At 41.4% G+C, this 27,100-nt stretch overlaps 1 protein-coding gene across 8 annotated transcripts in view; it reads left to right on the forward strand.

Annotated features, from left to right (window-relative positions):
• The first annotated feature begins 12,516 nt into the window (after positions 1–12,516).
• The window catches only part of LOC112267442 (RNA-binding protein Musashi homolog 2), a 334,245-nt gene continuing 319,661 nt past the window's right edge, over positions 12,517–27,100 (forward strand). For all 8 annotated transcript variants that reach the window (XM_042297533.1, XM_042297535.1, XM_042297536.1 and 5 more), the window contains exons 1-5: positions 12,517–12,741; positions 13,073–13,113; positions 13,415–13,496; positions 14,079–14,163; positions 19,090–19,131. In XM_042297533.1, the coding sequence (XP_042153467.1) occupies positions 12,677–12,741; positions 13,073–13,113; positions 13,415–13,496; positions 14,079–14,163; positions 19,090–19,131 (315 nt within the window). In that variant the 5' untranslated portion in view covers positions 12,517–12,676. The remainder of the gene's footprint in view (positions 12,742–13,072; positions 13,114–13,414; positions 13,497–14,078; positions 14,164–19,089; positions 19,132–27,100) is intronic.

The following is a 27,100-nucleotide window of genomic DNA, read 5'->3' on the forward strand; positions in this document are numbered from 1 at the left end:
GATTGAACCATGTTTCAGGAATGGTTAGTTATGAGGTTGATGCACATGCTGCAAGTTCAGAAGGCAGCTGTTGCAAGGTGTTTTTAAATGTCAGTTATTAGTCAGTCCAGTGTTGGTACTGTATCTCCCCTACCCGATAACTGTTAATGTTTCTGGAACCATAAGAAATCAGGCTTCTAGCTACTAGACTGAACAAAAATATAAACGTAAAATGTTGGTCCCGTGAGCTGAAATAAAATAACCCAGAAATGTTCCATATGCACAAAAAGCGTATTTCTCTCAAATTTTGTACACAAGTTTGTTTCCTTTCGTTTTTGTGCGCATTTCTCCTTTGCCAAGATAATTCATCCACCTGACAAGTGTGGCATATCAAGAAGCTGATTAAACAGCATGATCATAACACAGGTGCACCTTGTGCTGGGGGACAATAAAAGACCACAATGTGCAGGTTTTATTCACACAAGACAATGCCACAGATGTTTTGAAGAGTGTGCAATTGGCATGCTGACTGCAGGAATGTCCAGCTGAGCTGTTGCCGGAGAAGTTTGTTAATTTCTCTACCATAAGCCGCCTACATCGTTTTAGAGAATTTGGCCATACGTCCAACCGGCCTCACAACCACAGACCACGTCACCACGCCAGCCCAGGACCTCCACATCCGGTTTCTTAATTTATTTCTGTAATAATGCCCTTTTGTGGGGAAAAAAATATTCTGATTGGCTGGGACTGGCTCCCCAGTGGGTGGGCCTACACCCTCCCAGGCCCACCAATGGCTGCACCCCTGCCCAGTCATGTAAATCCATAAATTAGGGGCTAATGAAATGATTTAAATTGACTGATTTCCTTCTATGTAACTCAGTAAAATCAAGCAAAATCACTCTGTAACTCAGTAAAATCTTTGATTGTTGCATGATGGGTTTATGTTTTTGTTCAGTGTAACTTACAACATATTCTAGGGACTTACATGTCATGGCTTGCTTGCGTTCGAGTCCAAAGCTGGCGTGGAGCAGGAGCCATATTGTTTGATATTTTCAGCCCCTTCACTTCATGTTTCAAAGAGCCATTTCAATCAATGTCCTCTTCTCTTTGATTCCAGCTTGATTATGTCACAATCAGTATAGATTAATTACTCCAGTGATCCAAATGACACCCTTCTGTCCTGTCACCCAAACTCCTATCATGCTTGATCGAACTAGAATTATTTCTTGACTTGTGCAGGTCTGTGTAAATAAGATATTTCACTGGACTTTTGTATAACACTGGAAACAAAGGGAACATGTGTTTTTTGTTCACCCCTTCCAAAACCGCTCATTGTTCTGTTGGTAGGACTGGTTTGAAGTGTTTGCTTAGCTAGATAATTAATCATTTGATTATTTAAATGAGTAAGAAATCCTGCCCAGAGCATTTAACATGTACAGGTCAGTTTTTGCGAGGCTCATCAAAGGTTTGGTTCTTGGTTGTACAGATCTATTAAAAAATAAAATAAAGTTATAAAAAATGCTACTCTTATGTTCTGAAAATGTTTGTCTACATTACACCGTATATGTTGAGGTGAACATCTAGTATACAGTTTATGTCCAAGCAATGTCGATTCAATACTCCCACATGCACAGAATCACATGTAGCACTTTATGACAACTGTTGATGTAAAAAGGGCTTTATAAAATTTGATTGAAATTTCATAGCAAACCGTTAAAGGGCAACTCCCACTTTTCAACCTCATTTTCATTGTCTCCAGTCCATTGTTTACATATGTGAAAACAGTTCATTTCTACATTTTATAGAAAAAAAATCCAGCCTGATATAGAGGTCCTGGATGGCAGGGAGCTGTGCACAGTGATATACCGGGCCGTACTCACTCCTCTCTGCAGCGCCTTTGCGATTGGATGCCAAACAGTTGCCATACCAAGCGGTGATGCAGTAAGTCAAGATTCTCTCAATAGAGCTGTAGAACCTTTTGAGGATCTTAGGTCCCAAGACAAATCTTTTCAGCCTCCTGAAGGGTGTTGTGCGTTGCCTTCTTCACGACTGTTGGTGTGTGTGGATCATGATAATTCCTTAGTGATGTGGTCCACTACAGCACTGAGGATGGGGGTGTGCTTAGCCCTCCATTCTCTGTAGTCCACGTTCAGCTCCTTTGTATTGCTGATTTTGAGGGAAAGGTTGTTGTCCTCGCACCACAATGCTATGTCAAGTCAATTCAAATTTCATTGGTCACATATATTGGTCACATGCTTCTAGATCTGACAGTGCAGCAGTATCTATCAAGTAATATCTAACAATTCCACAACAAACCTAATATCTAACAAATTCCACAAAACATAATACAATCTAGTAAAGGAATGGGATAAGAATAAATAAGTATAAAATATATGGATGAGCAGTGACAGAGCGGCTAAGATGAAATAGATAGTGAAGGATACAGTTTACATGATATACGTATGAGATGAGTAATGCGAGATATGTAAACATTCTTAAAGCGGCATTATTAAAGTGGACAATGATATCAAGCAGTCTCCTCTGTGCTAGTGGTGGCTGTTTAACAATCTGATGGCCTTGAGATAGAAGCTGTTTTTCAATATCTCTGTCCCAGCTTTGATGCACCTGTACTGACCTCGCCTTCTGGATGGAATCGGTGTGAACAGACAGTGGCTCGGGTGGTTGTTGTCCTTGATGATCTTTTTTGCCTTCCTGTGACATCGGTGTTGTAGGTGTCATGGAGGGCAGGTAGTTTGCCTCCGGTGATGTGTTGTGCAGACCGCACCACCCTCTGAAGAGCCTTGCGGTTGTGGGCGGTGCAGTTGTCGTATCAGGCGGTGATACAACCCGACAGAATGCTCTCAATTGTGCACCTGTAAAAGTTAGTGAGGGTTTTCGGTGACAAGCCAAAATGTTCAGCCTCCTGAGGTTGCACCTTCTTCACCATGCTGTCTGTATGTGTGGACCAATTCAGTTTGTCGGTGATAAGAACACCGGGGAACTTAAAACTTTCCACCTTCTCCACTGCTTTCACGTCAATGTGGATTGGGGGGTGCTCCCTTTGCTGTTTCCTGAAGTCCATGATCATCTCTTTGGTTTACTGACATTGAGTGAGAGGTTATTTTCCTGACACTACACTCCGAGAGCCCTCACTTCCTCCCTGTAGACTGTCTCATCGTTGTTGGTAATCAAGCCTACCACTGTGGTGTTGTCTGCAAACTTGATGATTGAGTTGGAGGCGTGTGTGGCCACGCAGTCGTTGGAGTACAGGAGGGGGCTGAGCACGCACCCTTGTGGGGCCCCGGTGTTGAGGATCAGCGGAGTGGAGATGTTGTTCCCTACATTCACCACCTGGGGGCGGTCCGTCAGGAAGTTCAGGACTCAGTTGCACAGGGCAGGGTCGAGACCCAAGGTCTCAAGCTTAACGATGAGTTTGTAGGGTACTATGGTGTTGAATGCTGAGCTGTAGTCAATGAACAGCATTCTTACATAGGTATTCTTCTTGTCCAGATGGGATAGGACAGTGTGATCGCGATTGCATCGTCTGTGGACCTATTGGGGTGGTAAGCAAATTGAAGTGGGTCTAGGGTGACCGGTAGGGGGGAGGTGATATGATCCTTGACTAGTCTCTCAAAGCACTTCATGATGACAGAAGTGAGTGCTACAGGGTGATAGTCATTTAGTTCAGTTACCTTAACTTTCTTGGGAACTGGAACAATGGTGGCCATCTTGAAGCATGTGGGGACAGCAGACTGGGATAGAGATTGATTGAATATGTCCTTAAACACACCAGCCAGCTGGTCTGCGCATGCTCTGAGGACGAGGCTAGGGATACTGTCTGTGCCAGCAGCCCTGATAAGGTTAAACACGTTTAAATGTTTTACTGATGTCGACCACGGAGAAGGAGAGCCCACAGTCTTAGGTTGCATGCCGTGTCGGTGGCACTGTATTGTCCTCAAAGCGTGCAAAGAAGTTGTTTCATTTGTCTGGAAGCAAGAAGTCAATGTCTGCAACGGGGCTGGTTTTCTTTTTGTAATCCGTGATTGTCTGTAGAACCTGCCACATACGTCTCATGTTTGAGCTGTTGAATTGTGACTCCACTTTGTCTCTGTACTGACGTTTTGCCTGTTTGATTGCCTTACGGAGGGAATAACTACACTGTTTTGTATTCTGTCATATTTTCAGTCGCCTTGCCATGATTAAATGCTGTGGTACGTGCTTTCAGCTTTGCGCGAATGCTGCCATCAATCCATGGTTTCTGGTTAGGGAAGGTTTTAATAGTCACAATCGGTACAACATCTCCTATACACTTCCTTATAAACTCGCTCACCGAGTCAGCGTATACTTCAATGTTGTTGTCTGAGGCTACCTGGAACATATCCCAGTCCACGTGATTGAAGCAATCTTGAAGCGTGGAATCCGATTGGTCAGTCCAGCGTTGGATAGGCCTAAGCACAGGCGCTTCCTGTTTTAGTTTCTGCCTATAGGAGGGAAGCAACAAGATGGAGTCATGGTCAGATTTGCCAAAAGGAGGGCGGGGGAGGGCTTTGTATGCATTGCAGAAGTTAGAGTAGCAATGGTCGAGCGTGTTACTTGCTCGTGTACAGCAATCGATATGCTGATAGACTATAGGTAGAATTGTTCTCAAATGAGCTTAGTTAAAATCCCCAGCTACAATAAATGCAGCCTCAAGATATATGCTTTCCAGTTTGCATAAAGTCCATTGAAGTTCCTTGATGGCTGTCTTGGTATCCGTTTGCGGGGGGATATACATGGCTGTGACGATAACCGAGGAGAGTTCTCTTGTGAGATAATACGGTCTGCATTTGATTGTGAGGAATTCTAGGTCAGGTGAACAAAAGGACTTGAGTTCCACTGACCTTCTCCCTATAGGCTGTCTCATCATTGGTGATCAGTCCAACCACTGTCGTGTCGTCAGCAAACTTGATGTGGTTGGAGTCGTCCATGGCCACGCAGTCATGGGTGAACAGGCAGTACATGAGGGGACTAAGCACGCACTCCTGAAGGGCCCCGTGTTGAGGGTCAATGTGGTGGATGTGTTGTTGCCTACCCTTACCACCTGGTGTGGCCCGTCAGGAAGTCCAGGATCCAGTTGCAGAGGGAGGTGTTTAGTCCCAGGGTCCTGAGCTTAGTGATGAGCTTGGTGGGCAATATGATGTTGAATGCAATAGTCGATCAAAAGCATTCTTACGGAGGTGTTCCTCTTGTCCAGGTGGGAGAGGGCAGTGTGGAGTGCAATACAGACTGCGTCATCTGTGGATCTCTTGGGGCGGTATGCGAATTGGAGTGGGTCTAGGGAGTCTGTGATGATTGTGTTGATGTGAGCCATAACTATCCTTTCAAAGCATTTCATGGTTACAGATGTGAGTGATACGGGGTGATAGTCATTAAGGAAAAGGGGAGACCTAGTCAGTTGTACAACTGAATACATTCAACTGAAACGTGTCTTACGCATTTAACCCAATAAGACCGGTTACTTTGGCATTCTTGGGCACGGGGACTATGGTGGTCTGCTTGAAACATGCAGGTATTACAGACTGGGTATTACAGACTGCACAAGCATTTCGCTACACTCGCATTAACATCTGCTAACCATGTGTATGTGACAAATAAAATTTGATTTGATTTGATTTGATTTGGATGAAAATGTCAATAAAGACACTTGCCAGCTGGTCAGCGCATTCTCTGAGTACACGTCCTGGTAATCCGTCTGGCCCGCGGCCTTGTGAATGCTAACCTGTTTAAAGGTCTTACATTGGCTATGGAGAACGAGATCACACAGTCTTCTGGAAAAGCTGGTGCTCTCATGCATCGTTCAGTGTTGCTTGCCTTGAAGTGAGCTTAGAAGGAATTTAGCTCATCTGGTAGGCTCGCGTCACTCCAGATGTTGTATTTATTTCTTTATGATTTTGTGATTGCACATAAAGGAAGATAGTTCCTACATCTTGTGTCCTTTCTGTCATCCTGTGAACCCTGTTCATTGCTGCTCGCAGCTATATCTGTAAGTGATATTTCATATCTTCATATGAAATACCACTTACAAATATAGCTGCGAGCAGTAAGAAGTAAGGTCTTTAATTTAGGATAAACAGGATATATCTGGCATGATTGTTCGTGTGTAGGCTATTTTGGACAGAAATGGGTTTTATTGCTCACAATAGAGCACATTCCAAAATTATTGCTAAGAGTTGGTTTTAATGAGCCGATAGTATAGTTTTTCTATCACTACCTCAGGGTGAGAAATTAACCCACTCGTAATAATCAGTCATTTGAGGTTATTTCCATATCTATACAGTGTATACTCACATCGATTTAACACTAGCCTTTCACAGGCAATAGATCATGCCTTTTGAAGATGTACCGTGCAGTGCTGTTTAATGGAGCTGCCAGCCAGGTAGTATCTATCTCAGAGGTCAGTACACTCTGAACAAGCTCCTTTTTGCCTCTCTCTATGAGGTGGCAATGTGAAAGCAAGAGGCCTCTCTAGGTAAAGACTCATGAATTACAAAAAGTGTTCTGCCCTTTGACTCTGGCTGCCAGGGAACTGTTCTTCCTCCTTTACAGAGGAGCAGTGAGGTGGTGCACTGCTGACTGGTTAAGTACAGTACTCCAACAAAGAAGAATAAGTGATTCTCTCTCTGCACAGGGGCTGGGCAAGAAGAGTGGTGCAGAATAAAGAGCAGTTGGGTGACTGACACCTAAAATAATTCAGCTCTGGTTACAAGCAGAATGAGGAGAGCAGAGGGAGTGGGACAGAATGGGTCAGTAGACATCACTAGTTGTGGTGGTGGCTCTTTCTTGGAATTCTGTAATAATGTTGTCATGGTGTTTTAGTGACTCATTCATTTATTTTTGGACCAGTATCTGTCATCCTATCACCTCGTGTGATATCTGTCTCAGAGAAAGGACTAGAGCAAAACCTAATAGATTAGGGCGTAGAGTCACAAATACCTTCTTTATTCTGCTTCCTGCATTGTGAGTGCTGTCAATTGATAGCAGCATCTTGATAGTGGGATCTTCCATTGACAACAGAGGCCTCGGGTGAGACATGTGAAATGGCCACAAGATGGTGTAAGAAGTCAGAAGATCAGCCGTAGATAGTGTGTTCCTGACAGCCCAGATATTGCTATGCAAAGAGCTGTTGCTGTCTAGGAACATGATGAGCTTCCAGATCCATTGAAGTCCCAGTCCTAGTCCCAGGCGAGGGAAAAAGTTTGGTCTTTTGGATCCACACAAACAGCACATATACTGTATGGTCGATGTTACAGCATAGATAGTCCAAATAATATATATATTTCCGAGCACACCGGCTGGATGCAATTGAATATTATGAGCTCATTCATGTTGCCCATAAATCAAAACCAAAGTTTTGCCTATTGTACCTCTTAAACATATTTGTTATTTAACCTTAACCCCGGAATTAATGCCACTTAGGCATCTTTTCCGTGGGTTTGTGCCAGGCTACGTAGGGTGGCAGTTCTCATTGAGTTGCAGTTACAGTCTGTCCATAAGTGGGACCTGTCACAGTGAAAGGTCTACTGGGACTGACAAGTCACCCATGAAGACAGCTTAACAACACAGTAGCAAAGCAAAGCCTAGAGATGTCAGTCAACAGGATGGAACAAGTGGCACTTAGCCAACCATAGAATTATAAGTGGGCAGACACAGAAAATAAATATTGATACACAATAACTGAGTGAATAAATGTATATTAAGATAATAACAAACATCAGGTAACCAAAATGAGCATATATGAAAGTATTTTGTGTGTTTTTGTAGTTCAAGTATGAGTGGGTGCTCAACACCATTTGATCTACTAATGTGTCTTGGAGAGTATTACAAAGTAGTGCGGATAGCCTACCTGCTCATGCAGGGGTCTCTCTCTCTACCTGCTGGTGAGAGAAGCTGTGTCTTTGATGCTCAGACCCATAGCTTTTTGATGAAAGTTCATTAGAATGAAAGCTCACAGCTTTTGTTTTAAGGCTTTTCTTGATGTGCCAGGTAAAAAAAACACACAAAAAACAGGATGGATTTTTATTAAACTGAATGTGCCAGTGTGTGTGAGACTGTGTGTGGCTGTCACTGCACTAAAGCTGTTGGCAGCAACAGGCATCGGACAACGTTGACACATCACACTGTAACCAAAACAAAACATAATGCAACCAGTCGACAAAGGCAAAGTAATGTGATACTGCTCTGGGCATGGAGAGCTTTTTTCATTAGCAAATTATATGTGTTTTAATTAGTAACAAATAAAAACAGATAGGGGTTTTGTCCACTTGTGGAAATCTTTCAACATTTAATGAAGACACATAAAAACAAAACAGGATCTTTGCCATGCAATCAGCCTACGTGAAATGATCAGTCTGCATTTAAACAGGATGGAAGGAAAATACACTTGGGATCTGTTCACATGGGGAATTCTGTTCTAACATGTCTTGTTTTTCTTGGTGTTAATTGAGCAGACAAAACATAAACCGCTGCAACACACTAATCTGGTATATTTCAGCCATGTCAGTTTGGTCAGCAATGTGTTACTATTTGGAAACTAATATGTCAGTTTGGTCAGCAATATGTTACTATTTGGACACTAATATGTCAGTTTGGTCAGCAATGTGTTACTATTTGGATACTAATATGTCAGTTTGGTCAGCAATGTGTTACTATTTGGATAATATGTCAGTTTGGTCAGTTTGGTTACATTTGGAAATATGTCAGTTTGGTCAGTAATATGTTACTATTTGGACACTAATATTTGTCAGTTTGGTTTGGACAGCAATATGTTTTGGTCAGCAATTTGGACACTAATATGTCAGTTTGGTCAGCAATATGTTACTATTTGGACACTAATATGTCAGTTTGGTCAGCAATGTGTTACTATTTGGACACTAATATGTCAGTTTGGTCAGCAATATGTTACTATTTGGACACTAATATGTCAGTTTGGTCAGCAATATGTTACTATTTGGACACTAATATGTCAGTTTGGTCAGCAATATGTTACTATTTGGACACTAATATGTCAGTTTGGTCAGCAATATGTTACTATTTGGACACTAATATGTCAGTTTGGTCAGCAATGTGTTACTATTTGGACACGAATATGTCAGTTTGGTCAGTAATATGTCAGTTTGGCCAGTAATATGTCAGTTTGATCAGTAATATGTCAGTTTGATCAGTAATGTGTCAGTTTGGCCAGTAACTTGTCAGTTTGGCCAGTAATATGTCAGTTTGATCAGTAATGTGTCAGTTTGGCCAGTAACTTGTCAGTTTGGCCAGTAATATGCCTGTGGTAAAAGGGTTTATTTCTCTGCTTAGCGGGTTTCTCATTCTCATTGGAAAATCTGTCTGCCACGCTATGACAATCCCAAACCATTACATTTATCAGGAGCTGACTTCTAAATGGTATGATGTACTATAGATCTGGGGCAGGACAATGGAGTGGCAGACAATAGCATACTATGCTGCTCATTCTCCCACATAGAAGGAACTCTATCAAACGTTGTGTTGCTTACCTAGTATCATGCAGCCTTGTGAGGACTAGGACTAGTTAGGACTAGGACTAATTAGGACTAGGCAACATGTTGCTCATTACTTGTAACTACTAAATTACTAATTAGCAAGTAATGATCAAATGTTGAACCAATCAAATGTTATTATTTGTCACTTATCAGCAGGTATTATATTATATTTATTAGTAACATTGTGGTTACCACACAGTAATCAGAATAGCGACTTGGTTTATTTTCCTTTCCAGTTCATTGTCTTTAGAGAAGCGTCTGGTGGTAATATTGCACTGCATACATGGTGATTTAAATGATAGCAGTTGAATATGTTGTCTACAGTCGGTTTTAACAGATTCAGAGGCCACTGCAAAATGTGTAGGGAAATGAAGTGACTCCTCCAAGACCCCAGTTGGTTAATGAAGTCACAGTTTGTCATTTCCTATTATCTTTGGTTTTGATAATGCTACAGTCTCCTCTCCTCTCCTCCACTCATCTTCCCAAGAAGAGAAAGTCTTGGGGGATCCTCTTATCTCCGTTACTTGGTGTGATCTGTGAAAATTGCCTCTTTACAATACATTCTAATAGCAGCTCCAATTTGTCAGAGATCCCTGGGGCTCCAGGAGGCTCCAACTAACTCCAGTCTGTCAGGTCTGTTGCTTTATTTCATTCTGTTCCATCTGTGTTGAAGCCCACCACCAGTGAACCTGTTCTCTCTGTATCTGAGGTAATCAATGCACACATTTGTGTGTGTCGCTCTTCAGATAATGTTGACTCACTGATTGAGGAGCTGGCTATTATTTGCTCACCACAGCTCCAGATTAGGTTCGTAGATGGCAGGTTGTATATTGTAACCTTTAAACCAAATAGTTTATAATGAATTTAATAACATTACTTAAAGCGTAATAAAAGTGTAGTTGATCTATATCAAGATAAATGCTGTGTTTTATGATAAATGTAAGTAATATATGGCATATTGTTGTGGAAGTGACCATAGACTCCTGCTATAATAAACTGAGCATGTGTGAAAATGAGGGGTCCTTTTAAAGATGTCAAATCACAGGTTGTTGATGGCTGGAGACATTTCTATACAGTGATAAAGATACAATAGAGCTATACTGTTCTGACTCTCTCTTTTTTAATAACCCGATTATATCTAACAACAATGTTAGGGCTCTGTCTCCATTGTGTTGTATCCTCATGTCCTCTGGTCCTGTCCTCTTCCCACCTCTTTCCCTCATGTGGTTCTGTAAGTATTCTTAGGTTGATTATTATGTTGCATGTTGTGAGGAGAGAACATAATTTGAGGAGAGGTAATGCTTTTTTTACCCACATGTAGCCATTTAATTGTGTGAAGGTTTATCAAATAGATATTTGGTATTTGGGCAGAACTTTATTTTATGATGCTTGTTTAATAATTGGATGATGCCCTAGCACTCTAAATAACGTATGATAGTCATTAAGTAATGTTCTTGTCACTGTTAATGATATAATTATAAAAAATTGTGTAGCTTGAATTACAGCAAGCTCCGCTTCATTTAAAATGTCATTATAAACTTCATGAAAGTTAAATAGGCAAGTAGAGGTGATGTTTTTTTGTGTGTGAAATTTGAAGATAATTTTTACAATGAGCACTGTCTGCTCCATAATGATTATGAAGCCATGGACCTAGATTGTAGCATGTAGCTTTAATACTGAAACCAACCTTGTCTGTTTGTGAGCAGCCTCAGATGCAGATGCAAACATGAAATTCCAACAGGTGCAACCGAGTAAGCAGTCATTAGATTGTAAAGTTGAAATGTCAACAACAACAAAAAGCTCCTCAGCAAATATTGTGTTTTTCTGTCTTGCCAACTGGAATCTATCCATCAACAATTAATTAATCCCTTAATGTCAATCATCTGCAATGAATACAAAATAACAATAGCCTGTCATCTAAATGATTGCGTGAGGTGAACTATGATTTTGGTTGCAGCGTAGGATTTTGTTGTGCGCTCACAGTGAATTTCTGAGTAAAAAGTAACCAACTGCTAGGGGAGGAAGGGGCCCAGTGGTGCCTCTCTCTGTGTAGTTAGCCAACAGTAAGACAGCTCCTAAGTGCTAGCTAGCCAGTGAGGTGAAACCGCAAGCCTCCACATGCCAATCAATCGGTCAGATTTAAGTCGACTTTGCCAAGTCTTTGGCTTGATGTGTGCAGCCTTTATTTCATGTGGTTTGAAAGCTCTACTTAAGGGGGAAAAACACAAATAAAGAAGTGGGGAAACAAAAGATTTATGACCTGTCAATGGGCCCTCTTCTTCCACCCCTGTCTCTCTCTGTCTCTGTCTGTCTCTTTCTTTCTTTCTTTCTTTCTTTCTTTCTTTCTTTCTCTATCTCCTATACGAAGTGAGATTTGTTAAGCTACCCATCAAGCTGCAGAGAACTGATCTGGTGTTTTATATCAAATTCACAGATGTTACAGAGGACTGAGTGACCATCTGAAATATATTCCAGTATCATGATAATCTAGGAAATAGCCTATACCAGGCAAGGACACATACATTCTGTGTAAAGGAATAGAACATGTTGTTAGCATGCTCTATAGTTTTCCACCTACTAACTTCACAGTTATGGTGGCATAGTAGAGAAAAGGTTACCCTAAAATGTTTTAGCAAATCATCTGTCAATTGCATTAACCAAATGTATTTCATGCACGCTGCATGCACGCATGCACACGTGCACACACACACACACACACACACACACACACACACACAGAGTAATATAGGAGTTGCTACAGTAACATAATTGTTGTTAAATATTAAAATATTACAGTAATGTTACATTTTTATTGGTATATCTTTAATCTAATTGTTCCTTTGCTCCACACACGCACAAACTCGTGCACGCGCCCACGTGCATGCACGCACGCACGCACACGCGCACACACACACACACACAAATCTAGTTAGGTTCATCTGTATATGGGCGGGGAATGCTTAATGACGTCAATTGAATTGGTTAGGTGATGAGCCCTTACCCCGCCCCATGTGGGTCGAGGGAGGGAGACACAGGCTGAGCTGATCCCACGTGTGACGCTTGCATTCCCGGCTCAGTAAAATTCTCTTTAGCGTGCTTCGGTGTAGCGTTGTGCCGCCTGTCTTCGTTAGTTACTGGCTATAGTTGGGTTAGCTATGGAGGGAGACGGGAGCCAAGCCACATCTGGAGGAAGCCCTAATGATTCGCAACACGACCCGGGGTAAGACTGCGAACAGCACTGACACTTTTATCGTTATACATTGTATCAATATTGCCCGGCATATCAAAGCACTGACATTGATGTTGCCTTCCGGATGTAGTCAACTACACCTTTGTTTGATTATATTAGCAAACGGCCTGCCCCTTTTTTTCTATAGCAATAGCTCGCTGGGCTTGATAACTAGAGCTCTCTTGCTACTGCTCTGCCTACGTTTTGTTCGCTTTCTGTCGCTATATCAAGTAGTTAGCTAGAGCTAGCCAAGTAGTTAGCTACACGTCAAAATGGCCGATCTGACATCTGGACTCACTTCTGCTGTGTTTTCCCCTTACAGTAAAATGTTTATCGGTGGTCTCAGCTGGCAAACTTCACCAGGTAAGGATATAATTTGCGGACTACAGTGTGGCATTGTCGGGTTGTGTTTTGTAGTAGCCGAGGCTGCCGGAGCTAGTTGCAACGTCTGATTTTGTGTGTGCGTGTGTATGTATGTGTGTGTACCTACCTACTTCAGTGCGCGCAAGGTTATTTTTATTTGATATCATTTGAAGTCCTCTATTCGACCCCTATGTGCATACTAGTAACTAGAGGCATTTAAAGCTCATGCATATAGTCTTTTCTATATTTTGACAGAAGAATGAAAACGACCAGTAACCTCCCGTTTGTGTTTCTTTTGCAGACAGCCTTAGAGACTATTTTACTAAATTTGGGGAAATCAGAGAATGTATGGTGATGAGAGATCCAACGACAAAACGCTCCAGGTAATTAGCTAAGATATCCCACCTGTGTTTGCAATTGTATTAATTGTGGTTTTGCAGTGTCCTTATGATTACGCAAAATCAGTTAGCAAGCAAGCAGCCATTTATTTTTGTCGCACGTCGAGCTTTTACAAGCGATTGAATCAGAGCTTTGCAAAGGTAACGCAATTTGACATTGACCACCACTAAAGATAGAATACTGGTGGATCTTTGAATATGCCTGAAAATATGGGAAATAATTAATGACACTTCATTCACTTCACATGATTCTTTGTGCAGCATTAAAAGGAAATTGCATTTATATTTAAGAAATAATTGAATATGATATTATGAAAGTTCAACTATTTTGATATCAAGTAGCCTATGGATACACCAACAGCCAACTTTGGTAAATATTTGTTACAATGTAACATTTGGCTGCATTATATATTTGTTAGGCTACAATGTAGCCTGCCATTTGGCTTTATTGTTTGTATCAATGTAACAGCTGTAGTTATAAATACAACTGACTGATAGGCTGTTTGACCACTCTCCTGCGCCACTGACTGACTCACTGATTACAATGTTCCTTGTTTATTTCCACAGGGGCTTTGGATTCGTTACTTACGTAGATGCTGCCAGTGTAGATAACGTCTTAGCTCAGCCACATCACGAATTAGACTCAAAAACGGTATGTTTCCTCTCTTCTGTCACTTTTTAAGTGTTTGTGCTTTTGTGACCCACCTACCTGGCATGATTGACTATGTCATATTGAGTTGTCTTTTACGGAGTTGTGATATGTTATTTGAATTAGTCACACTCACAGCCACATGCAATAAGTAGCCTAGCTAATTATGTGTTCTGAGCATTGCCCACCACCTCCCCCCAGAAATGACAAGACCTTCTGCTAAACCTTTCTTACCATTGAGGGCCATAGCACATAGTCATTTGAGCACTGATGGCAACTGCAAAGCTTTCTGTCTGCAACATCTGAGTGTTTTGACATGGGGAGCAATTTTATTGTTAAATCTGCATATTATATAAAGTGATTGTCATTCTGTATTTGTTCTCTGAAAATTAATTCCCAGCTGTCTTTATAGATTTTAGTATGCTATATATGCATTGTTGTACGTTTTTGTTTTTCATGCACCGTATTCAATCATCAGGCATTTTCTGTTTACAAAATGTAGTTCTAAATAAATGTGGTTTTTAAAAAGCCACTTCCTCTCTGTCTGCATATTATCCACTTCCTCTCTGTCTGCATATTATCCACTTCCCCTCTGTCTGCATATTATCCACTTCCCCTCTGTCTGCATATTATCCACTTCCCCTCTGTCTGCATATTATCCACTTCCTCTCTGTCTGCATATTATCCACTTCCTCTCTGTCTGCATATTATCCACTTCCCCTCTGTCATATTATCCACTTCCCCTCTGTCTGCATATTATCCACTTCCCCTCTGTCTGCATATTATCCACTTCCTCTCTGTCTGCATATTATCCACTTCCTCTCTGTCTGCATATTATCCACTTCCTCTCACTGCAAGTCTGCTAAAGTGCACACATTCCCACAACCTGACACATTTTAAATAACAAACCCAAGACTAACTGTTATCCCCAGAGAAAGGCATAAAATATTGGTACATTTATTGTTGCAGTATATTGATTTTCTGAATGTATGGCTGGATCAAAGGATGCTGGTGGAGGTGCTATAGGAAGACTGCCTCATTGTCATGGCTGGAATGGAATAAATATAACGGTATCAAACATGGCAACTACATGTTCCACTCAAACCATTACAATGAGCCCATGCTATAGCTCCTCCCACCAGCCTTCTCTGATATTGGATAGCTTAAAACTGACACTTGAATTAAGTTTCATGTTTCTCTGAAGGTGAGTTAGAGTAATGCATTGACTGCAAAAAAAATGGTATTGTGATGATTCGCCCTGCATTTTGTGTTTCATTTTCCATATGGGTCAGTTTTCTTGTTCTTGCTGATTCTCGTGCTACTCTGTTGGTTAATATACATTGGATTGAAATGAGAATACACTGACTTTTTTTTTACATGCATTAACGGTACATTTGCAAACAAACTTAAATGTGTTTGCAAAATAACTTCTCCACTTTTCATATCACTTAACTCAATTTGTGAGTTCATAAAATCTATGAAATTGTGCATGACACTAACATTACAGTAGTTTTAGGTTAAGTAATACTGTGTAGCTACACTGTAACTGCCTATGTAACTACCATGTAAAGATGTATGGTAATGTGGGACCAAAAATACTGATTCATTGTAAAGTCACACCGTATTCATGTTCTGTATGTGGTTGTTGTAGTGTATGCCCTAACTTAGCTGTGTGAGTGAGTGCTCAAAGGGCTTGTTCTTTAGGAGCGGTGGAGTGAATACAAGCAGCCTGTATTGTCCTCAAGGACTCACACAAACTGCTCTGACATTGCCAGAAGCTTTAGGTTTATGAAACAGATAGCTGAAGATGGAAAAGGAAATGCCTGTAACTTTCCACATGTCACTTCTGGAAAACTACACTGATATTATTTTAAATGCGCACTTATGTATTTTGTAGCCTAATGAATTGTTTATAATACAGGGATTTTTATGACTGCAGATTTGAATGTAATGTTGAGATGAGTTAGTACACCTCTAGTTTCAGCCCAGCAAAGGAAGTAGACACACACACACACACTCCCTAAGTCTCACACACACACTCCCTAACTCTCAATGTGTACCTTAAAGTGTGCTTTGATGCAATCTCTCCCCTCTCCTTTCTGGACCTGCGTCTACATAGGCTTATTTGAAAACGGCTAATGACATTATCCATGCATTAAGGGACCAAGAGTAGAGTCTTTAGAGGATCTACTGCTTGTTTGGTATAATGTAATAGAGGCAACATTGAGCTGCCAACTCACCTCTGTGCCTTGGGAGGTGTTCTACATTGAAGTGCTGAAGTGCAGTGTGAAATGGAGGAGAGTCACATCTCACCTTAAAGGTCCAATGCAGCTGTTTTTATCCCAATATCAAATCAATTCTGAGTAAAAATTAAGTAGCTTACTGTGATTATTTCAAATAAAAATGTGTCAAAAATAAACAAAAATAGCTTCTTAGCAAATAGCAATTTTTCAAGCAATAATTTTGCTAGGGCTGTCTAGGAGTGGTCTGATTGGGAGGGGGAAACTGAAAATGTGCTGTTATTGACAGAGGTTTGGAATGCTTATTGGTCTATTAAGTAATTTACTGCCTGGTGATGCCAAAACTCCTGACCAAAACAGGCTGAAATTTCAGGTGGTCTTTTCAAACAGCTCTTACACTAAAAGGGCATCAGCATGATCATTTCCCCAGTATTATTCCTACCTCAGTGTGGAAGTGAAAATAAAACACACTGCCAGATGAGGCTGGGCTGGAAAATTCAAGTCCGTGCAACAAAGGCATGGTTTGGTTTGTCTGCATGGGGAATTCAATGCTACTGTGTGTTTTGTCCTTTCATCAGGATACAATCAGTATATGAACATGAATCCCTATTACATGAATCCCTATTAGAATAGCATATCCTTGCAAAATGCCCTTAAACCCTAATTAATTGTACAACGTTAACTTGTTACTAGTTTTAGTACAGAGTTACTTCACAGGTACACGAGCAGTTAGCATTATTTCAATTGGAGATGCCTTTTTTACATTGTGGCATATGTATTTCCCTCGATTGGATACGCCAAGGCTGCGGCACGTACTGCATGTACATACTGCATGTACTTGACATGCATCATGCTTTATGTAATCCTTTACAACATGGAAATAAAGACTTGGGGTTGAATAATGCTCAGTGTCTGTCGACAATAGGATTTCTGCTGATGTCATTTGTGAAAACAATCTCTTGTAGACTAAACACTTTTCTGGCTAAAACATTCCACACTCCGCTAATGCATTCAGACAGCTGAATTCAGGCAGTCACTTTCTAACAGCGTCTATTTTTGTCCGTCACACACTGACAGCTCTCTCTGTTACATTTCCCGCTGTTCTTACTTTTTTTTTTTAAAGCAATTGACAAGCTCTCAACCTACTTTATGCACACTATTCCACTAATGGTCTTTTCCCCCTTTAGCTACGTGGCCCTAAAGATGAAAATGTGAAAGGAGAAATCCTTTGTTCACAGGAAGAGTGAATGTTGGTGTTGTATTCAACCTTACTGTGACAAATGGAAAATGTGTCTTGAATGTCCTGGCTGTTTTAATGCACTGACTGTTCCATTTACCTGGATGTGTTCTTGTGTATGATTTCACCTTTAGAAGTGTGTGTCAGAGGGGAACATTAATAGGCAAATTTAATGTTTCTCAGTTGATTTGCACAAGTTGTTATTGAGGAAGTCCTGTCCTTAGTTATAACACCTGAATTGATATCACACACATTTTTAGTTTTAGCAAAAAATATTGTTTTTGACAAGGCACAAATCTGCAGTTCCGCACACAGAGCAAATCCTGTAATAAATAGTGAAAACATAAATTACTGTTGTGCAATAAACTGATGCAACAATTAATAATACAATACCTTTTGTTTTCAGGTCTCATTGTATTCACTCCCAAATGTGCAAATGTGCCAATTCACATTGGCTGCCATAATAACCTGTTGGATGGAATCAGGAAATAATTATATCTAGCTGTTCTCCATAAAAACATACAGCCAAGCAGCCTTGTATGACCCATGTATTTGAAATCCATAATATAAGCTAAAAGAGTAGATGACTCAGGACAGCGTTATGTGTTTTGAAATTAAAATGATGTTTTCCAGGAGGGAAACATTTAGTGGCTTTGAATAGCATTAATTAAAACCCTCTCATTCAATACATATTGAATGGACTTTTGATTTAGACTTAATTACTGCACAATTATGGCATTAAGTGGTCTATGTGCCATCAATAAAAATTTATAATTCTATGGTGCTTTTTTGCTGCTACATTTTTCACATCGTGCTTAAATAGCAACCTGGGCATTAATGCTAGTTATTCATTTTTCTTGGTCAATATACGTTGACTAAACCATGTGTGAAGGGCGATTGAGTTATTAATCAGCTATGCTTCTATGGAGTAATGCAAGATTGTGTGAATTGACAGACCTGGACTTTTTGAGGCAAAGGGAAATTAAAATGGTGCTTTTGATTTAAATCAGCCAGCTTTAATATGACTTGATTAATCTGTGTGAAATCCCACACGGATAATAGTTTACTAGTGTAGGGTGCTTGAGCCCTATGGTTCCCCAGTACAGCTGGTTCTCTTCTCTCCCTGGTAGTTAATTGGTTGATTCATGTCATTGATTGACTAAAGAAGTCCCAGGTCTGAATCAGTCCTTGATCAGAGGGAATGGATGGAAACCAGCAGTCCTGAAGGGGACTTGCGGACCTCGAGTCCTGATTTGAATAGCCCTTGTGTAGTGTCTCTGTACTGTCAGTTTTGAGGATAATCCTAATATTGTTTGTGTCGTGCATGCCGTTATGTGTGATCCATGAGGAATGCTTTAAATCCACACATCCAAGTCCCTGTCATTAGTTGTTTAAGTGATTGACAACTTTGATTATTGATACCTAATCCTCTCTCTTCTTTATATTATCCAGATCGATCCTAAAGTTGCCTTCCCTAGACGTGCTCAACCCAAGGTAAGACAACATGCACATTTAGTTAACCTCTTGTGGAGAGGTCTTTTCGTTTTTGGTTTGTTGGTTGGTTTCTATAACACTGGGTGAATTGCTGACCTGCAGTGAAGAGAGTACTCTGTGGAGCTTTTGTGAGGGCCTGGTCATGAAACAGCAGCTAGAGCTGCCGATTTTTAGTTTTGGTATTTAAGTGTCACTGTGAGGCAGGCTGGTCTGGAGCTTGCTACAGGTAGATGACTGGCTGTCTGATTTATCCCATAGCTGCACCACCACTGTACTTGTTTACATCAGCATGTTGTCTAGAAACCGTAGTGAGGTAGAATTTCCCTGGGTGACTGCTCTAAAGGCTTCGCTGCATTTGATCGAATGAGAGAGTATCACATTGTAGTTGTTCACACAATGTTTTTTCCCTGAAGACGCTGAGATTGATTGGGGAATTTTCTTTTTTTGGAGACATAAAAAGAGCCATTTTTACTCTGTTACCAAGATCAGGTTTCAAACTGAGAATTGACGGAGGTAAAGCTTTCCAAGCCGAGGAGCATGTTCTCTTAAGGCGGGGTATGACTACAGTATGAAATTGAGAAACATCTAGGGGATGTGCTTGTTTCTTGATACAGTCTCTCTTCTCCCCTTGTTTCCAGCGGCAGGTAGCCTAGCAGTTAAAGCGTTGGGCCAGGTTACTTGTTTGAAAACCTGAGCCGAAGGTGAAAAATCTGTCTGTGCCCTTGAGCAAGGCACTTAACCTTAATTTGCTCCAGGGGTGGCGTACTACTATGGCTGACCCTAGAAAACCACACATTTCACTGCACCTATCCTGTATATGTGACAATACAACATGTTTATTTTTTAATGCACCTCAATGCACCTTCATGTCAAGTCTAATGGTGTCCAGTAATAGTGATGATACTGACAGGAGTCCAGTCTGACTGTACAGTACTTAGTTGAAGTGCAGACTGTTTTGATATTCCAGCGTATGTTACTCTCTTTGACAGATTTGTATGGTGCTTTGATATTTTCTGCTCTGTGTGCAAAAAAGAACCCTTGATAAAAATTATGCAATAATTTTTTAATAAACATGAATTTGATTCAAGGACATTTTTAACAATAAAGAAAGATGCATGCACTGTGCAGGCCTCTGTAGGTGTTTGTTTCTAAAGACCAATAACACTGTAAATGAACTTGAAGGTGAAATCACACCTTGAGTTGTCTTTTGACCCTTGAGAGCAGGCTCATTAGCAGACAAACAGGCTGTATTTGGTTTAAACCTGAGTGGAGAGAGAATGTGGCTGTCAAAGAACATAGAGCTATATGATTGAAGGGCAGTTAAATCAGCATTGCAGGGGTTTTGGTGCATGTAAAGTTTTGTACAATAATGTTGAAGCCCTCAGGTTATCGTCGTCGTTTAGAGCCAAATGAGTTGTTTTCTGTTGGTCAGTAACACTGGCTCAGGGTTTTTAATGCCCGTGTTGGATTTCTCAGTCAGCGCTTACCTCAGATCATGCTGTCGGCTGCATGCTCATTCTGTCCCAGATTTGAGTGTGTACAGTGTGTGTGGGACAGCGCAAGAAACATCCACCCCAGGCCTTTAAGGCTGGGTAGGGATGGACTGCCTCTGGCTGGCCGGCAGGCTAACTCTGCAATACGGGAATAGCTTCAAGGGTGGCAGGTGTCCACAGCACACTTGTCCAGCTAATTGAAATGAAGAACTTTCCCTGAGTGGACAATCACTGGAGGAGAAATTACGCACTCACTCCCTTGACCGCACACATGCCAGTCCAGTCACTCTGGTCCAAGGCAGCACAGGCAGGCTGGCTCAGGGCCTGGGGCTCCGAGATGAACAGGCATTAAATTAGGCTGCAGTTCTCAGCAGAAGTCAGAACACAACACAGCCGCTAGGTGTTTTCTGTTAAGCGAACCACCCAATAATAAGCTTTATGCAAATATACAACTGCCATCGCATACAATCATGTGAAATTATGGCATTGTATTTGTGACTTACTTTCCCCATATTTTGGAGTGTGTTGAATATAACTGAAAGAAGTATGTTGTGTACTGTAGCTAGCTAGGGTGTCAGGTTTAACTACATGGAAAAGTAAAGCTGAGTTTGGGGGATTATTACCAAACAGACATATAGTGCCTTTGGAAAGTATTCAGACCCCTTGACTTTTTCCACATTTTTGTTAGTTTACAGCCTCTTTATAAAATGTATTAAATTGTTTTTTTCCACCTCATCAATCTACACACAATACCCCATAATGACAAAGCAAAAAACAGGTTTTTAGATTTTTTTTTCAAATGTATAAAAAAATCTAATGAAATTCAGACCCTTAAGTCAGTACTTTGTTGAAGCCTTGAGTCTTCTTGGGTATGATGCTACAAGCTTGTCACACCTGTATTTGGGGAGTTTCTCCCATTATTCTCTGCAGATCCTCTCAAGCTCTGTCTGGTTGGATGGGGAGCGCTGCTGCACAGCTATTTTCAGGTCTCCAGAGATGTTCGGTCTGGTTCACGTACAGGCTCTGACTGGGCCGCTACGGGTACAACTCCGGACCTTATACAGTATGACGTGATTAATCTGTTGTAAGAAGGCTGAATATGTGCTATGATGGGATCAGAGTTTTATAATCAGGTCACATGGTTAAAAAAAATTATAAAGGAAAAACTCCTGTTGAACTGCAGCAACCTTATGCATATGAATTATATTTTATAGAAGGACTAGAGGAGTTTCCTATACACAGACAGAGAAAGCATAACTTGACAATTTAACTCACAGGGCTGAGCTTGCTTTATGCAGGTTTTACATCTTGTAGTCCTGCCCTATGCAACTGAACAACTAATAAACAGTGTACTTAGTCTCAGTTATTGTGTTTACTGGTTAATTCCAGTGGATTGTAAAAGTATAGGTAGCCTTGTCAGCCTAAATTTGAATATAAACCAAATTTGATCCCATTCATATTTTCTCCCAAACAAAGGGGCTATAAATACACAATGTTCCCGCTTCGTTTACCCTGGCCAGAGGGACAAGGCGCATAGTAGGTCAGACTGAAAAATGGTCTCGTTTACATGTAATCCAGCATGTCAGATCCCTAGTGTTTAGCTGTATAGGCTGCTATATTTATGGAAGAGTTTTGCTTGTCTATCGGCAGTGATGTGTTATCACGCTTGCTAAATGAATACCGGAGGAAAGTGTAGAGCGCGCCTTGAGCTTTGTGCCCTGCGATTTCCGTGAAAGTGATTAGTCTAGTCTCGCAAACAGCCTGCCAGCAGCACTCTGATGTGAAGGACGGATAAATTGTGCGCGAGTTGACAAATCGGTCTAACAGCACTTCTCCCTCTTTTTAACGCTTTGCGTCAATATATTTTATTAAACTAAATCAAAAGTGGTGTGGCGCTGCCCCACACCTGATTGAAAAGTGATGTGGCAAATTATAGTCAAGTCAAACCTTGAGTAGTTAGATAGCAGATAGTTAATATACTGCCTGGCAAGTACGATGTAGTTGTAGCCAACTAACGTTAGGTAACTAGCTAACTTACCGGTACGTACTGCTGTAATGCTATGCGGTTCGTAAGGATAGCTTAGCCAACAAATTGTCAGCAAACATGACGTGTAACTAAACTTATTTGAGAAGTATTTTATTACATTGCGTAACATTTTGTTACTATTTGTCATTATGTAAAGCAATGAATTTGTATCTGCTCTCGGCGGACTTCAGCTGCAAAAGCATACTCAAACGCGATATCCGCGCGTATAAACCCACTACTCCCTCCTTTCAAAGAGCGCTTCCTCGCGCTGGCTTGCAACTCTACGTCTTATAGGAACGCGCTCATCAGCCAAGCACACGCACTGTCGTGGATGCAATGTCCGATTCACTTCTGACTAGTGATGCCAATTTTTCAGACTACCCTGGCAACTTTTAGCAACTTTTGAAAAGTGACTCAAGCGCTAAAATGCACGCATTTTCCCTCTAAAGGACACAAAAACGATTTCTCTGTCGCACACTCAGTCACAACACACATGCCTGGCTGCAAAAGTGCATTGTGAGTGACCAGGCGCTCAGTTTGTGCACAGGCAGCAGCAGGCCAGCAAATTGCAAATCGTTGTTGGCTGACTGCAGCAGCAGTAGTACGGCGTCGAAAAGCCAAACCCAATGAATATAGTTGGTCATGAAAGTTTGATCTTGAACAAACTTACAACGTCAATCAACATGTCTCAATCAAAATTGTACAGCCAGAAGAACAGAAAAGAGTGGGAGTCTGTACCTGAACAAATGTCAAGTCATATTTTTTGCCAAGCTGGCCAGTCAATTTGAGTAACGTTACTGTGTATTCAAACGCAGTTTTACGTTATCACGCAATGACATCACAACGTCATTTAGCAACAAATCAACCTGCCTCTAGCAATTTACCTTGAAAATTAGTTGGCAACACTGCTTCTGACACCTAATGTAATGAAACAGCAGGGAGCAGGTCTTGAACCCTCAACCTTCTAACCCGAAGTCCAGCGCGCTATCGACTGTGCCGTGCTTATAAACCCTGGGTTGTTACAATACTATGACCAATAAGCATACTATATACTCAATTCATGTCACAAATAGTATGTTGAGTGCGGTTAGTATGAGTATTCAAACACAGCTAAACACTCGCATCTTTCATAGTGAGCTATTTTTTATATATTTTTTATTTTACCTTTATTTAACTAGGCAAGTCAGTTAAGAACAAATTCTTATTTTCAATGACTGCCTAGGAACAGTGTGTTAACTGCCTGTTCAGGGGCAGAATGACAGATTTGTACCTTGTCAGCTCGGGGGTTTGAACTTGCAACCTTCCTAGTCCAACGCTCTTAACCACTAGGCTACCCTGCCGCCCCGGGGACAGAGAGAGAGGGGCACAGTATAAGCAGGTCGGTAAACCAGGTGAACAGAGTCAGATCCGTGAACTAGGCCCATCTATCGGCAATCAAAAGCAGTATCTCTCAATGGAGTGCTGTATCTTGCAATTTCTTGGCTTGCAATGTCTCGCAACTTCAGTAAAGCAGGGCCTATCGTCAGTGAAAAGGCTAGGATATTCCACACGCAACAGACTGAACAAACACTCGCATCATTAGCAAAGAGAAGGAGCAGGGGTGTAATCATTAGTCCAAACAGTTGCAAAACATTTTGCAACTAAAACTAGTTTCTATTGGACAAATAAAGGTAGGTCCCGCCCCCTTTCGTTTCGCTTGCTTCCATTTAAGAAACGTTTTACAACTGAATCGGCTTAATAAATACGCCCCCTGCATGCGGGTAGCATCATGAGCATACTTCAGCGGCAGAGTTGATATCCAAAGGGTGGCTACTTTGAAGAACTGATACACTATTTTGAACTGATTAACACTTTTTTATGGTTACTCCATGATTCCATATGTGTTATTTCATAGTTTTGATGTCTTCTATTATTCTTCAATGTAGAAAATAATACAAATAAAGAAAAACCCTTGAATGAGAAGGTAAGTCCAAACTTTTGACAGGTACTGCATATATTAGGGTTATATTTTTAATTTGTATTTTGAGTTGATTGTTGACAAAAAAAAGTACAACTAAATACATTTTAATCCCACTTTGTAACAAAATGTCAAGGAGTGTGAGTACTTTCTGCAGACACTGTATGCCATTGTTTGAACTCTTGAAGTGTGTCATGATTCATGATTGTAAATGCCTGTTCTTGTTCTCTCCCCGGTCATCTAAGAAAATGTTCTCTCTACCACTTTCAGAGCCTGACATCCATTGGTTTTGAGAACCTGTAGATGTCTCTCTAATCTCTGTTCATATTTTGTAAAGAATAATAATCATATGCTGGGCCTGTGACCAAACCACCAGAGAGAATATCCTCCACAAAATGTTCAACACCACAATTTGGCCAATAAATGGCTGTTATTTTTGAAAAGAAAGTAAACTATGAATGGTTTTCCAACTCCAATGCTCGGTGGGCTCGTGAGAGACCATTCTCTGGGAGAGGGAGAGAGGGGAAGAAATAAAAATGTTGAGCACACACTGCACAGCATAATGGGCTCCTTGAGTTCCCCCCACTAACACACACCCTCCCTGAGTGCAGAGGCTTTGGCATTTACTGCCATGAGAACTGTCAAAACAATACCTCAGTGGGTGCTGTTCTCTCCGCACAGCATCCCACATCCAACCCAGGCCTCTACAACAACCCCCTGTGTGACTACTGGAAGTGTGTGTGTGTGATGTTGGGTGGAGGGTGAAGTAAGGCTAGGGGGTTGGTGGTAGGTAGGAATTGAGTCCACAGTTGTACTTTTACATGTAATTTTCCCCTTTCTTCTGGTGCCCTGGTGTGAGAGCGGTGTGTACTGAGAAGTAGCTGAGCCGTTAACTCTGGCCGTGAGGGGGTTGGTGGAGGGTGAGTGTGATGCAGAGTGTGAGAATTCCTGGCCAAGTTTTTAATGAAGTCCAAAGGTGAGGATGTGTGAAGTGCTGAACTCTCAGTCTCTCCCTCCTCACAGTGGACGCTTGGCCCTCACCAGGAGAGGGGCACCGGTCCAAGAGCCTAGTTCTCAATCTCCTGTGTGGCCCAGCACTCCGACACCAATTAAGAACCCTGCAAACCACTGCTTAGTCCCATTCAATCTGCTCTCCCTTCCTTTCTCTGTGTGCCTCTCTCCCCCTCCTGCTGCAGTTCTAGCAGTCCATGTTTTTTCTGTTGACGACCTGGCAAAGTAGTTCCTCTCCTTTTTTCCCCTCAGTTCTCTGATATTTGCAGCAGGTGCTCCACTTTTCTGCTGTTGGAGTAATTGAATTGGACAAGCAGGCTTTGGTTAAACCTGACACCACTCTGATTCTTTGAGGGTCTTGGCGTATATGTTGCATAGACCTATAGATGTTTGATGCTCTGAAATGAAAGGTAGGATAATACAAAGAAATGAGCCTGCATTCTACCTTTGATGACATCACAACAAGGAGTTGTTTTGGACTGAGAAAACCGCTATCTACAATATACAAGCAACACCAACTGTAGTAGGGACTTATTTCTTAGTTTCGATGTGGTGTCATCATCAGCGGTCAGTAATTCTGACTAGGCCCTGTACTATATGGGCAATTCCAGACAAAGTGAAGCGTCCAGGAATTGTGTACAGATCCTTGCGACATGGGGCCGTGCATTATCATGCTGAAACATGAGGTGATGGATGAATGGCACAAGAAGGGGCCTCAAAATCTGTGCATTCAAATGGCCATCGATAAAATACAGTTGTTTGTCTGTAGCTTATGCCTGCCCATACCATAACCCCACCGCCACCATATACGCTATCGGCCCAGTACAGTTGAAACCTGGACTCATCTGTGAAGAGCACACGTCTCCAGCATGCCAGTGGCCATTGAAGGTGAGTATTTGCCCACTGAAGTCAGTTACAATGCCGAACTGCAGCTAGCTCAAGACTCTTGAGTATGATGAGCACACAAATGAGCTTCCCTGAGATGGTATTTGACAGTTTGTGCAGAAATTCTTTGTTTGTTCGAACTCAGTTTCATCAGCTGTCCGGTTGGCTGGTGTCAGACGATCCTGCAGGTGAAGAAGCCGGATGTGGAGGTCCTGTGCTGGCGTGGTTACACACGGTCTGCGGTTGTGAGGCCGGTTGGACGAACTGCCAAATTCTCTAAAACAACATTTGAGGCGGCTTATGGTAGATAAATTAAAATGTAATTCTCTGGCAACATCTCTGGTTGACATTCCTGCAGTCAGCATGCCAATTGCACGCTCCCTCAAAACTAGAGGCATTGTGTTGTGTGACAGAACTTCACATTTTAGAGTGGCTTTTTATTGTCCCCAGCACAAGGTGCACCTGTGTAATGATCATGCTGTTTAATCATCTTCTTGATATGCCACACCTGTCAGGTATATGGATTATCTTGGCAAAGGATAAATGCTCACTAACAGGGATGTAAACACATTTGTTTGCAAAACTTGAGAAAAATAT

Source organism: Oncorhynchus tshawytscha, linkage group LG14 (assembly GCF_018296145.1).
Source record: "Oncorhynchus tshawytscha isolate Ot180627B linkage group LG14, Otsh_v2.0, whole genome shotgun sequence".
Classification (NCBI taxonomy): domain Eukaryota; kingdom Metazoa; phylum Chordata; class Actinopteri; order Salmoniformes; family Salmonidae; genus Oncorhynchus; species Oncorhynchus tshawytscha.